The sequence below is a fragment of the Cygnus atratus genome, chromosome 3 (genome assembly GCF_013377495.2).
Source record: "Cygnus atratus isolate AKBS03 ecotype Queensland, Australia chromosome 3, CAtr_DNAZoo_HiC_assembly, whole genome shotgun sequence".
Classification (NCBI taxonomy): Eukaryota; Metazoa; Chordata; class Aves; order Anseriformes; family Anatidae; genus Cygnus; species Cygnus atratus.
In genome coordinates, this window is record NC_066364.1 from 56111829 (window position 1) to 56126446 (window position 14618).

Sequence of the window (14618 nt, forward strand, 5' to 3'; positions counted from 1 at the left end):
AAAAAGACCTTTTTTTGTGCTAAAAAAAAAAAAAAAAACTTTACTCCCATTAAATTCACATTTTTCATTTCTGAAAAATTCATTTTAATGAGAAACAGACCTTAGGGGATGAGATCACACAACTAAAGACAAAGAAGAGACAGACAGGCAGGTCTCTGACAAGGAGATGGAGATAATTTGTGCCAGGCGGGGATTAAAATTGTGGCAAACCAACCTGAATAACAGTGAACAGAAAATCCTTATGTTACATCAAAGATAGTTTTCCTGACATCACTGAGTAACTCAAGGCATTTAATTGGCTTGACTCCTCATGTTTATCTGAGGAGAAATATCTGATGCAGGGAACATTTCAACATTTTGCTGTGGATACAAAAGGAAATAAAATGATTTTTGTTACAGTTTAAATTCCTTTCTGTGAATCTACTCTTTAGTCACATAAGCACAATATCTTATTAACAGGTGAAAAGTTAGTTCTCTACTTCTTATTCTTAACTAAGCCTAGGATTCTGGTAATGGGAAGTAGAGAGCATGCACAGCCTTTATAAACTCTTTGAAAGCTAGGCAAGTCAGCTTTTCTTGTCTGCCTTGGAAAGCTTTTGCAGGAATACTCTGAGAATTTGAGTGCTTCATTTCAGGCCTTTGAGAGGAGAGTGCTTTATAGATCACACATCCTCCAATTTGATCCTCACATCATCTTGACTCTCCCTGCATGCAGAATTCACAACACCACGGAGCATGCAGGGGTGTCACATTTATTGCATGGATAAAAACATGGATTAACCAGAGGACCCTGCTTCCACTAAGAAAAACACAAAAGTACACAGACATCTCAAAAATAAAGATGTAATCTGTGATGTAATTGTATTATATTTTGGTTTTAGTGATCCAGATAATAGGCAGGAATGTTTTCCAGTTGGTTCAGTCGTTCCTCATCATGTGGCAGGATGCATTTCCACTTCAGTCAGGAGATGTAGGATTTAAACCCCAGAAATGTGCATTAAATCCATCAATACAGCAATAATTAAATGTGTTAGGCATTCCATCAGTATCAAGAGTGCTTCAAAGAGAGAACTCCTTTAAGAGGCTGAATTAAATGCTTCCCAAACGTATCTTGTGTACCAGCTTCCCAGTGCATACATACAGATGAATGTTTTCTAATCCCATAAAGAATCTAAACAGTCCCAGTCACACATCCCACTTCTTAGCTACATATGTAAAATAAATTGTGCCCTTGCTTTTAGGATAGCTTATCTTTTGGATATTAACAAAGATGCAAATATGAGTTATGCTGAATTAAAATTCAATTTCATTGGATCTCTCTGTCAGAGATTAGTTTTGACCCATTAAAATTTTAATTCTAATATAGATTCACCATTGTGCAGTATTTTTTCAAACAGAGAGTTTATTGTATAGCAAAAGTGACACATTGCTAGGTAAATGGACTCAGAAGTGGACTGAAAACTGTCTTGAGCTGCTGGCCTTGAAGCAGTGTGATCAGCAGCACGAAGCACAGGGACACCACAGGACAACGGCGGTGTCCTGGGCTGCCTGAGCCAGTGTGGTGCCGGCAGGTCGAGGCAGGGGATCCTTCCCCTCTAATTAGCACCGTCAATGCCAAACTCAGAGTGCTGCCCCTGGAGTGCTGCACCCAGTGCCAGGCAGACATCGCCACAGTGGAGCGAGTCCAGCAAAGGGTCAGGAAGATGACAGGAATTGTTATTTGAGGAAAGGCCCAGAGCACCAGGACTGTTTGGCCTGGAGGCTCAGGAAGGATCTTATCTCTGGGTATTAATACCTGATACTTGCAGTGTCACTGGGCAGTCTCCAGGCTTTGTATGGTGCTGCGGGACACGGCCAACCCTATCTGCAAAACACAGCCAAGCTGTCAGTGAAGAACATGTGCATGGGGACAGTGCAGGGAAGCTCAACAGGGAATCCAAGAAAAAGATGACATGAACCAGGAGATCCAGCCATTAGGGCCATGAATCAGAAGTTACGCTTCAGGTTTCACAAAGGGTGGTTGGTAGGGGGACCTTCATCTGTCCCCAGCTGTGGGGGAATGTACAGCTACCTGTGAGACTACTACAGGGTGCAAGCTGGGGCTAGGTGTGCTTCTTTATCCTTAGGTCAGTATATACAAAGGTTTTGTCTGCCTGAGTTAAATCAATTGGCGTTTCATTTCTGATGTACGTAGTAGCGGTGTGTCAGTAGACACATCTATGCCACCACTTCTGTTAAAAGACATTTACTGTGCTCTTGAGGAGGTGGGGAGCCTTGGGGAGACTCGGGGGTCAATTGCTGGTCTGACCAGAAGCCCAGTGACAACCTGAGTGGCAAACCATGGCACCTACGTTTTACACGAGGTGGCCAGAATACTTCTGAAAAGAAACAAGGTGACTGTAGCAGAGGTGGATGCACAATGACTGGCAGACTAGGTAATATGTAAGTTTTCCAAACAAAGCATGGCGTTAAATACATCTTGACAGTGCTAGACATATTTTCCAAGTGTCCCTGGACCACTGATCTAAAAGGAAAACCAGGTTCAATACAATCAGGGTTTTAAAACAATCTGTAGCAGGGGACACATGCCTCAAATTGCAGACTAAACAGGGAAAATAATTTCTGAAACAACCTTTAAACAGTTAAAGCATCTTTCTGCTGTGTGAAGGTGTCTTAAATCCCCCAGGGACTGCCAAATGACACTGGACATTTATCTGTAGGTAACTGAATTCTCTCTGTATGGAATAACTCCAGTGCCTAAAGTTGGACGTCTAGTGGTATTTCAGATATCTTAGGGTATCCTGCCTGTCCCAAGATGACACTTCACAGATCTCCCATAGATCACATGGCAGCTCTGTGTAGGCATCTCAGGCATCAGTTCTGAAGCTCCTCCCCACATTTTGTGGGTTCTTCTTAGGTGTGTGCTGATTTTGGATGTCTTATCACACCCTTCAGGAATGACTGTGATTAATCTCTCTATCTTGTCCAACCTGTGTGAGTCACCGGGATTTAGTCATTGTTTCTATTTCAGATCTGACACCCATAGGTGTCAGCCACACATGCCATTTTAATAGCCCTTCTCCTGATGGTATTTTGCTCTTATGCATTCACATTTGCTCTCCATCCATATAAAAACATTTGTAATACAATTTTCAACAGCCCAAGATTTCTGAGCTTCTATATTCTAATGCATTGTAGGCACAATGGTACCTTCTGGAAAAATTATCACCTTTCAGCATTCATAGCTTTTCTTTCCAAAAGTCTCCAAGTTTTTAGTATTTCAGCAATAAATTATGGTTAAAATCCCACTTCCTCAAAATTACAAATGTAAATTAGAATTCAATTCTATATGATCAGTTTGTCCAAAAATTCTAGTCTGATACAATCTTCACATTCTATCTCTCTATTTTATTGGATTCTGGTGAGCTTTCTGGTGTGCTTAGCTACTTGCTCAACATCCATCGTTCACCTTACATTTTATCTAAGACAAACTGGGAAAAAATTGAGAAGGTGGGGAAGAGACACTTTCCATTGACAGGACAGTCAGAAATACGTTGAGTGGTGGAAAAAAGTATTTGTTTTGCTTCTAAATAATCTTTGATTTGATCTCTACTAGTTGCCATAATACTGTGTTATTGACTGTCATACTAGCCGTTTATCAAAGACTACCTCAATGGCTAATCAGAATATTATTGTTTATAATAGAGATGTCAGTTGACATCAGATAAAGATCTTGATCCAGGTTCTTTATGCAGCATTTGTAGTTGGAAGCAGCTGCTGATTTTCTCCTGATAGCAGTATAGTGATCAATGCCAAATAGCCAATACGAAGTTCAGTTCCACAGATCCCTGTTACGAGAAAGTCAGGATGTTCAAGAGAAAATTGATCTATAGAAGAATCAGGCATTTTTAATTCTTACTAATAAGAAGAAAATAATTTTCTGCACACGGTTCCACCACAGATCATGCTTCATACAATGCTAAACACTGGAACAACTTCAAAACAACAGAAGGTTTGTATCTTCATCTTACATTCTGCTAGTAGCAGCTGGAGAAAATACATTTCATAGGAAGAAAAAAATAAACTACTTGAATACTTTGTCACCAGACCATTAAGCTAATTTTGAAAGTAGTTTCATAACTATTAGAACAGTCGTGAAATTCTGCTGATAAAAGTGTAAGAATGTAAGATTTCAAAGACAGATTAAATCGCTAAAGAGCAACTTTTTCAGGCATTTTTATTGGTTAGAATTGTTGACATCCAATTCCAGGTACTACAGGATTCACATGAAGGTAAAATAAATACATACTTTGAATGCATTCTGTATGATTTTACATGTCCCTAGCACTTCCTGTGCAGCCTGGAAGAAACTTTAGGAAAGTCTGGTAGACAGATAAGAAAAACCATGCTGCAGAATTGCAGCTTCTTAACAACTTCTTATGAATCAGTAGTCATGTAAAAGACGACATTGTCCCAGGGCAGACATAGCAATGTGAGAAAATTAATGTGATGCTTCTTGTTTCTATTGTGCCTTTGGCCCCTGCCCTGTCTTTCCTGCATCCCTGAGGAAGGGATTAGTATTTGGTTACTGCAGTGGGCTCACCTCATCTGGGTGCCAGGCACCCACCCAGCTGCTTTCTCACTCCCCCTCATCAACAGGGCAGGGGAGAGAAATAAGATGGGAAAACAAAACAAAACAATAATGACAACAAACAAACAAACAACAACAACAACAACAACAACAACAACAAAAACTTGTGGTCACGGTAAAGACAGGGAGATCACTTACCAATTAATATTGTTATTGTTATAGCCCTGTCAGTAAATCAGCTGCTCAATTTCCATCACACTTCACAGAAGTGTACTTTACAGGCAAGTATATGTTGTAATTATACCAATTGTTTCACCTGTTGAGAGAAACTTCTCAAGCTGTTTCATACATTTATTGCTGGACTTGGGTTTGAGTTTTTCAATGCAGAAGCTGATGGCATTTCCGAGCTCAACTCTTGTCACGGTAGGATGTCTCGTTATTTGAAATGATACGAGTACAGGAATTCATTCTTCTGACAACCTCTGATATGCTTTTGTAAGTGCTAAATTCCAGCCTAAGGAGATGTCAAATCACAATGAAGAGAGGCTTGCCTAGAGAAAATAATTCATATTTTACAATAATTCAAATTCAAAACCACCAGCACATGCATATTAAAACAAAACATTATTAAATATATATAGAAATCAAGGCTGCCTTGGCCTTAATTTTGTAAATTGTTAGAAAAACAAAGTTGAGAAATAAGTAAAGTTGACACTATGCAATGTTCTACAATGTTTTAAGGCAAAGAGCTTATTTTCTACCTCTTTAACCTCACTGCATAATCATTTTCTTTTGGATTTGCTTCTCTTCATCTAAAATGTTACCTGTTAGAATAAATTCACAGAGAAATGCTGAATGCTTCCTAGGTGTCTTTACTCTCTTCCTTGGTCACTTTTGATATTAAAGGTGTCAAGAAGCTAAGTGTGCTCGGTGTGTCCTGGAAGGCATCTGTTAGTATCAGATACACAACGGGTTGCCCAGGGAGGTGGTGGAGTCACCGTCCCTGGGGGTGTTCAAGGAAAGGTTGGACGTGGTGCTTGGGGACATGGTTTAGTGGATGACATCGGTGGTAGGGGGATGGTTGGACCAGGTGATCTTGGAGGGCTTTTGCAACCTGAATGATTCTATGACACGGAGGCCTTGGAGCCTTGCCCCCGGCCTCGGGGTGCCGGCGGGGTCCCAGGAGGCGCCTGGACCGTGCCCTCACAAGCCGTGCCGTGTCAGGCCGTGTCAGGCCGTGCCGTGCCGTGCCGTGCGGTGCCGGCAGGTGTCGCCGCCCGGCTCCGCGGCGCGGGGGCGGGGAGCGGCGGCCCGGCGCCGTCAGAGAGCCGCTGCTCGGCGCGGGGCGACGGCGGCTCCGGTGGGGCCGTGCGGGGCCATGGAGCCGCAGGCACGGGGTGAGTCCGGCCGGCGACGGGACAGCGGGGACAGCGGGCGGGGGGAGGCTGGACCTGGTGGAGGGGGAGCTCAGCCCGGAGCCGCGGTCCCCCCGGGGGAAGGCAGGCAGGCAGCAGCCGGGGCGGCTCTCGCCACTTGGCAGCGAGCATCTCCTTTGGGTACTGAGGCTCCTGGGGTCAGGGCAACCGCTCGTCCCTTTCTGGGTGAAATTGATCAGAGGAGAAAGTTTTCGTGCGAGGTTTGGGTGAGGTGTGGGTCGGACGGAGGTGTGCAGCCTGCACAGATCTCGTTCCTCTCAAGGTCTTGCATGTGTTTTCTGAAAAGCCTTTTGGCTTCATCACGCGTGTCCACAAGCCCACAGCACTAAGCAGGCGGTAGAACAAATATTTCCTTAAAAACAGAATGCTTAGAAACTGTGTTATCTCATCTGTCAAATAAGTAGGGGGAAGAAGGAAGGGGGGAGACATTTCCCTTTTGAAATTAAGTGTCAAAACATTCTTCCAGGATAGGTAAAAAAAATTGCATTAAACAAAAATAAAGGAGGCAAATGGGTACTGCAAGTGCTGTTGTGCGTAAAGGTTTTATATCGGGAAGGTGCGGTTCCTGGTGCTTGGGAAGGAGAAGGGCTTTCTGGCTAAACCATGCTGTGTGTGCCGTGGCTACATGCAAAATTGTGTCTCTTTGTGGCTACATTGGCAAAATAAATAGACGTGTTGCTCAGTTTCTGGTGGTTTTAGAAGTCAGCATAAACATTATAGCGAAAGGCTGTTATCTAAACCAAACACATCTGTACAGACACAACAGCGGGAGATCCTGTTCTTTGAGCAGGAGCTTGGTGTGGCAAAAGTTCTGATCGTTTCTTGGTTTGCAGAGTTGGTGGAAGATTATATCTGATTCCAATTAGCCAGATAGTGGTATATATTCATTTGAATTGCCTTTCCCTGACTAATAAGCATGTAAGTAAATATGTTAGAATCATAGAATCAGGGGGGTTGGAACTAGATGATCTTGGAGGTCCTTTCCAACCCAAGCCATTCTATGATTAAGGTTGGAAAAGACCTGCAAGATCATCTGGTCCAAGCAACCCCCTACCACCAATGTCACCCACTAAACCATGTCCCTAAGCACCACATCCAACCTTTCCTTAAACACCCCCAGGGACCACCTTCCTGGGAAACCCATTCCAATGTCCGACTGATCTTTCTGAGAAGAAATGTCTCCTCATTTCCAACCTGAAATGTTCTTAATTGTGTTAGTATTCTTAATGTTCTTAGTATGTGTTAAAAATTCAAGCCAATAAAATGTGTCTTCCTAATCTATGTTGTGGTCAGTAGCTCTGTTACTGCCACAGGAAGGTCTCTTTCTTTAATAACTTCATATGAATGAGAATCTGTTAGATACTGGGGGAATATAAAAGCATTTTGTATTGCTTGGTTTATCTAATTAGGGATTCTTAACTACCAGTGCAGTGTTTTTGTTGTTGTTGTTTGTTTGTTTGTTTGTTTGGTAATCTTAAACTTAATTTTAGTTGACAGAAAGATGAATACAGGCCTCTTCGAGGCTATACAGTCAGTTCTTCTCAGTTCTTAAGTCACTTTTTTCTTCTATTTTTCAACTGTTCGTTTTATTCCTGCAGTTTGTCAGAACAGTCTTCCATTACTTTTAAAAAAAAAATAATCTTTGATACACTAGCAGCACAAGCTAAGAGTTTTGTGGTAAGTATTTGCAAGTCAGCAAGTTTCTGTTCCAAAATGTCCTTTTTTCCTTGTAGACTTAATTCAGTGCATGCTACTGCAGTTACGGAGCCTTTTGGCAAAAAGAGTTTAATATATATGTCTCTAATACGGTTGAATTCAATGAAGTACATCTAAGCACCGTGCAAAAATCTGAATTTTTGAATTCCACTATACCTTTTTCAGAGCACAATTATGGGAGGTTACTAGCAAAACAGTAGCAATTTGCTTTGGAAAAAAAAGCAAAAACCAACCAACAAACAAACAAAACTACTGAATTCAAGTAGCTGCTTAAGCAGCTGGAGAAATATTTATACATTTTAATGACTTTATGAATTACTTCTAAAGAACCTTCAAATACCCACAGAGAAATGAATCCTGAATAGTTTGTTCCAGTGCGCTCTGCTGGGGGATTGCATTGCAATTGAAAAGACAAAGTAAAATCTATACATTTGAAAGCACTGCTGAATTGCTCCTATTTAGCATTTTGAAGACTTTCTTCAAAAGGACTTTTCTAAATAAATCTGTTTGTGCCATTTTATATCCTTCTGAAGGGAGGCCATGCCTGGGTAGATCAACTTCATGTTCAAGAAATATAAAACGTGGATTTCTTCATAACAGGAAAATATGTTTTGTCAGAATTTTTACATACTGGCATGAATCAGCCTTATAAATCTTACTCCAGCTGTGCGGGAAAGAAAGTATTATTCCATGTAACTGAGTCAAGGTACTGCATAGAGGTCACAGCAAGTATCAGGAGGTTGTGTGGTGCAAGGCACAGCACGTTTGCCTATGGTCCAAAGATTGTGAAAGTTAAATGCTCTGATATTTAGCCAAAAGCAATAGCAAGGTTTCATGGACTGAAACGGAATTACTGTTATACTTAAGTGTACTAAATATGTCTTGCAGCATTTGATGCCAACTAGATAAGACAGACTACCAGGTGGAGAATATTAGTAATTGACATTAAAATTATTTTCTAAAGAAATAACCATACCTTCCATGTAAATAAATTCACACATAATAAACATCATAAATTGTACTTTACGTAAGTTGTACCTTTAAGCCTCTGGCTGCTTGTCTTACATCACTTTTTCCTCTGAACGGTCCTTGGAGCTAGGTGATCCTGGGAACGTCAGCTATACATAGGTATGTGCTAAAAATTCAGTAACAATTTATTTGTTTTTCTTCTGGCTATCAGGCATTTTTAAAGAGAAAACTTTGGAAGTCAGAAGAGCAGTGCTCCTGTCTGAGAGAGAGGAAGATCAGAACTGTGTATTTGTGTCTCTTGATACTTGTTCTGCTTCAGGTCTAGATTAACTCACTGTCCTGTGTAGTCCTGCTTTCTAGTTTAAAATTGTAAATGTCCTCTAATTATGATAATACCATGGATGTTTTCGTCTGTCCTTTATCAGAGGATTCCATGTTACTCAATGCTGGAGCTTTGCTCTTAATACTTTTCTCTCCTTTTGCAATGCTTCTCCTTTTTTTTCTTGTATCCAGCTATAGTCTTACCTCCTGTCATACCCCTCTTGTGTCCTCTCTTGACTCAAACTCTGATGAAGCTCTGAGGTGCATCTTTCTGCTCTTTACCCTTCTACCTACTCAACATCTTTGCAGCTGTTGCTGTTACATCTCTGGCAAAACCTGGTCAAATGATAAAATCTAGTTTGAAGTACATGACATGCTGGGAACTTGCAACAAGGAAGACAGGTACTAGCTCCAGTGAAAGACATTAGAAAACTGCAGCTAAAGTTCCTTTTCAGTTTTCTCTTAACTTGCAATTTATTCTACCATATATGTGCTCTTTCCCACCACTGAAAAGTATTTGCCTATGCTTGACAGGGCATCTCCCTGTCCTAGGAATTCTTCTTACAGCTGTTCCTGGCACATCCGTTGCCAGTAGTTACGCATTTTAGCCATAGTGGTGTGCCCATCTAGAGTAAAATACAATACCCGTAAAGTACTGGGGTGAGAGCTGTAATAAGTTTGTAAGTTAGACTCATCCTCGTTGAGTCCTGTGTCTCATAAGCCTGTAGCACAGCATTGCTTTCCAGCTGATGTGCTCCACCTATGGTCCTCAGACCAGTCACATCTGGCACGTGAGGTTACAGAGCAGGACAGGCAGCATATGCCCTTTGTCTGGGGCTTATGATCAGAAGAAAGTCATTAGAGGCTGCAGTGTTAACACTATGGCCCTTTCCTGTCATACTGGCACGTGCTATCTCAGTCTGATGGTGTTAGCCTGGTATGGTGTACAAGACTCCTTGGAACAGGGCATTGGCAGCTTGGTCAGCATTCTTTTCCATTCTTGCTCCTAAATAGAATCACAGAATCATTAGGGTTGGAAAAGCCTTCCAAGATCATCTGGTCCAACCATTCGCCTACAACCAGTGTCACCCACTAAACCATGTCCCTAAGCACCAGGTCCAACCTTTCCTTGAACGCCCCAGGGATGGTGACGCACTTACTAATAAAAAGATAATGAATCTGGGTAGAGGATCTCACTGTGGGAGAGGTTGCTTGGCAGCAGCTCTGTGCTGTGACAGTCTCACCAAAGGGCAGGCTTACTGGGAAGGGCAGCAGCTTCCCTTAAGCTCGTGTTTGAGGTTGGTAGCTTTACCAAGGAGCATTGACTTTTGTTCTGTGTTAACCTTTCCTCTAGGTGCTGAGTCAAATCACTGGCTTGGGGCTGATTTACTGCAGTTGTTCTATGAGAAGAAAATCCCTCTACTCTGTTGAGTCCATCAGCATATAGGTTTGTCAGTGTTGATACATGAGATGAGGCAAGGGGAACCTCAGTTTTCTTGCCCAGCAGCAGCTGCTAGTTCCTTCTGTTGTGAGCAGTGCATTTATATTCCCCACCTACCTTTACAAGGGTTGGGTGTGCCTGCCTCTGAGGCTTCAGCATCCACTCTGTTATCCAGGAGTTTGTGCCATCTCCTTGCTGCCCTCTGGAGCTCATCATTGCCCAGTTTCGGAAAGCAGGAGAGAGGACTTACTAAAAAGGTCAGGAGGATATTGGGATAATTGGACTGGCCAGCAATAACCTGTACGTACGACTGCGTGGTGGAAGTCTCAGCTGCTGTCTTAATACGATGGCATGACGATGAGGTCAAGTGAAAATGATAGGGCTGTAACTTATGGTGGGATTGTTAAATATTTAACAAGAGTGCCCAGAGCTTGAGATAATTGATCTTGTATCATTCATCCATTTTTACGCTAGATGGAGGGGAATGCATGGAATGAGTTATCAGTAATATCAGATTTTAAGCAAATAAATGTCCGAAATAAAATGCAGTGCTGCTGTTTTACCCTTTTGAACCTGTACTACTTGCAGCTTAATGACACTTGTCACAAGAAGAGATTCAGTTCGCTGAGGCTGAGAAAAGCTGAGTGGTTTCATGCTACACAAGAGAACTGAGAATAGAACAATGGTGGGATTTGGAAAAGAAAAAAAGACACCTCCTCTAAAATCCAGGGCCAGTCTTATGAGGCAGTGTAACCTTGTCACTTTTACAATGATGAATTTACAAAATGCAGAAGATATGAAACCAAATATATCAGACACCAAAACAAGTTTTTAAATGCTTGCTCAATTTTTTTCTCCTATATCTTTATTTTCACTGGACTGCTGATACAAGTCTTACTATGAGGCAGCTCAAGTACAGTCTGAGTCTACTTTCTGTCAGTCTTCTCAAATGCATTTGTGGAAAGATTAGTTTGTTAATGGTATTCTGATGTGCCTTGCTGACTTGTCCAGTACAGTACAGGAAAGTGTGGAGCTTTTAAGGAGCTGTGCTTAGGGCGCGTGTTGCTTGAAGCTCAAAGATGTAGCACAAGCTTGTCAGAAGACTACGGAGTGGTTGAAGTATATTCTGTATGGACGTATTAAAGAGTGTAATTGTGGTTCAGTAGTTTGTTCTAGGGTAATCCTGAAATTTGGTTTTATAAAAACTGTAGTCAGCCTTCATTTCAGAAAGTAATTTAAGGGTAAAATTAGATCTTACTAATCAGAAAGTACTTCTTGGAGTAATACATAAGTACTAGACCTGGGCAGGCTAGTTTTGTTTGGTATCATTCGTATCTTGTAGAAACACAGTTGCAATGACAAATTTTAGAAATGGGGTCTACTGGTGCTCTCTAAAATGGATATTTTGACTGCAGCATTCTCTAAACCCCTGACATACTAGAAAAAGTGAGAGGGAACTGAAAAATCTGGATTCTATTGCATTGCACTGACCTTCTCAAAAACCTTAGGCACAGTAGTTGGTTTGTGTGATTCACTTAGACAGAGGTAATGCTGCATGGACATCTTTGATATCCATGCATCAAAATCATATTGTAATGTCTGGATAGGCCATCGTTACTTTTCTGCATCCAGGTATGGTTTAGTGTTGCAGGTGGATAACTGTAAAAGACATGATAACTTGGCAAGTGCCTGTGTTGCACTTTAGCATTAAATCTACTTTTCTTTCTCATGTCATCTCATTCCCTTTCTCTTTTGATTTGTAAAATGAAGCTGAATATTAGCAGTGAGGATCTTTCTGCAAATGATATGAAAATGCAAAATAAATGCAAAGAGCTGGACATGTGTGAAGTAATACTGCCCCAAGTACAGTCATTATAATGATTATAAAGGTCTTACACTGGGTCTCCCATTCTCCTTCTTCTGCTTGGCACATTTTACTTGCTTGTAGGACTTAAACCATCTGGATAATAGTAAATGCTTCTGAAATGCTGTTCTTGTTAATTACTTTTGTGTAGATTTTCTTGTACTTCTTGATTTTTTTTTCACTTATTTCAGTAACAAGGTGTTGGTTTTTTGTATTAATGGCACAGTAAAATGAATGATCCACTATTGGATCCCCTGTAGTTTAAGCTCCCCTTTATGCTAAGAACATACAGTTCCCACTGTAAATAGTTGCATAAAATACTAGTTTTGGACTTCTCTCCACATTATCTGTCAGGGAGTTTTTTTACTTAAGGATGGTTGCTGAAAGACATCTAATTTCTGCAGCTGAAAGCTAGAGTTTTTACAACAACCAAATAAGAATAATACAACAGCAAAATTTATAAATACAGGTTTACAGAAATAAGGAAAAAGCATGGTTACATGTGTATGTCCTGTGACCAGATATAATAGCTTCTCTCATTTAGTCCAGCTAATGGACTAACAGATGGTTAGGAACTGCCTGGTCAGGGATCAGGTTCTTATGCAGTTTCTACATCTTTGTGTTTCTAGTCACAGAAGGAGGATCCGGGGAGTTCAGATAAGCAGGTAGTGGGTAGCTCAGAAGTAGCTCGAATACCTTGTGTCACATCCAGAAAAGGGAAGGTGACAATATGCCTTGAGCAGTTGGCTCCTTCTGAAGCAAGGAGGGCTGTCAGGACAAAATGCTTGCTTCTGCTTTTAGTGTTGTGTTTTGTTTTTAATGTTTTTTTTAGGGTTTGTTTTTTTATCAAGTTGCTCTGCTGTCACCATTAATTTACCTTAGCACGCAGCCATCTTTGCTGTTCACCAAGAACCTACTTGTTAAAGTGTTCTAAAGCAATGACAGTACTTAAAATCTGTAATGGAAAGCAGTCGCTCCTCAGCTTTGTTCTAGAGGCAAAACTGGACTTTTAACATTTTTGTAAGTTAATAGAATTTAAAGTGATTTTAACAACAAGAGATTCCTCAAAATGCAAACTCAGGATTTGGCATTTAGTGTGACACAAGAACTAGAGGCTCTAGTGGTGTTTTTGGCAGAGAGATATAAAATTATACCAGAAACCTCAATATATATTTATTTATTTATGCAAGAATGAAGTTTTTATTGATATGGTGTTGGTTTACCCAGTGAAAAGTGTTTGTTCAAAATGTTTTTGTAGCAGACAGTGCAATTTTAATTTATTTTCATGTGCTTTCTTGCTGAGAGGACTACTTTTGTTTGCTGGTAAGTGAAATTATTATTTGCTTTCCCAGGCCCCAAGGGACCAGATCTTGCTCATACTATTTCTTCATCTTTTAAGAGCTATCCTTTCTGTTTTCTGTTTTCATTTGTATGACCCAACTTCTGCCTTGGTTTTGCTTTAACTTGTGAAACACTGTCCCTCTTTAGCCATCCAAATATATGTCGTCTCTCTCTTTAGTAACTGTGCCTCATTGTAAAGATACATTGTTGCCAGTTACTAATTTATAAATTGCAAGTAAAATACGAAAACATGATAAAAACTACATATATGGATTTAAAAGGCTGTATGATTTATATTCTGTAAATGTTTGTAAATAGTGTCTGAAGAGAGCTGATGCTTTCCATGTTTGCTTCTTTAGGAAAAATTTAGGTGGGTCTGCATTCACCTGTTTGTTCAGGTGTTCTGTGTTCACCAGTTCTCTCCCTGGACAATTGCCTTGTCACCTGGGTGAAACTAAGGTGGTGGATGCTTGTGGTTACAAAAGGGTTGCTCGTAGCCATCTTAAAGTTTTACAATACGTTTTCATAATTTCCTTGGAATAGTTGCTTTCAGTATGGTTTAGGTGATAGATTGACAGATATCATGGATAGATAGATATAATTAGATGATTTTGCTAATAACTTGTGCTGATGTTGCTTTAAGCATTTTAAGAGCTTATCTAATTCCTCTTTCTATGTTCAACACTTTAATTAAAATGTTATTAACTCCACTGAGTAGATCTCAGGTCAGTCACTCTAGGGAAAGCCAACAGATTTTTAGAGGATGACTATTTGAAGTGAATGTGTTCTTTCTTTACTGGGTTGGTACATGGTAAATTTTCATTAAAAAGTGATCAGAGAGAGTTGTATTTAAACACAAGCAGATTTTCCTTAGAGAAAAGTAAAATGTATGTACATTGCAGAGTTAGAGTGGCAATTATGCCAGGAACAGAAGATTAT

The 14618-nt window shown here is 40.6% G+C and overlaps 1 protein-coding gene across 1 annotated transcript in view; it reads left to right on the top strand.

The window, feature by feature from the left end:
• The first annotated feature begins 5956 nt into the window (after nucleotides 1-5956).
• The window catches only part of TPD52L1 (TPD52 like 1), a 53815-nt gene continuing 45153 nt past the window's right edge, over nucleotides 5957-14618 (top strand). The window contains exon 1 of the mRNA XM_050709964.1: nucleotides 5957-5988. Coding sequence (XP_050565921.1) covers nucleotides 5970-5988 — 19 coding nt within the window. The 5' untranslated portion in view covers nucleotides 5957-5969. The remainder of the gene's footprint in view (nucleotides 5989-14618) is intronic.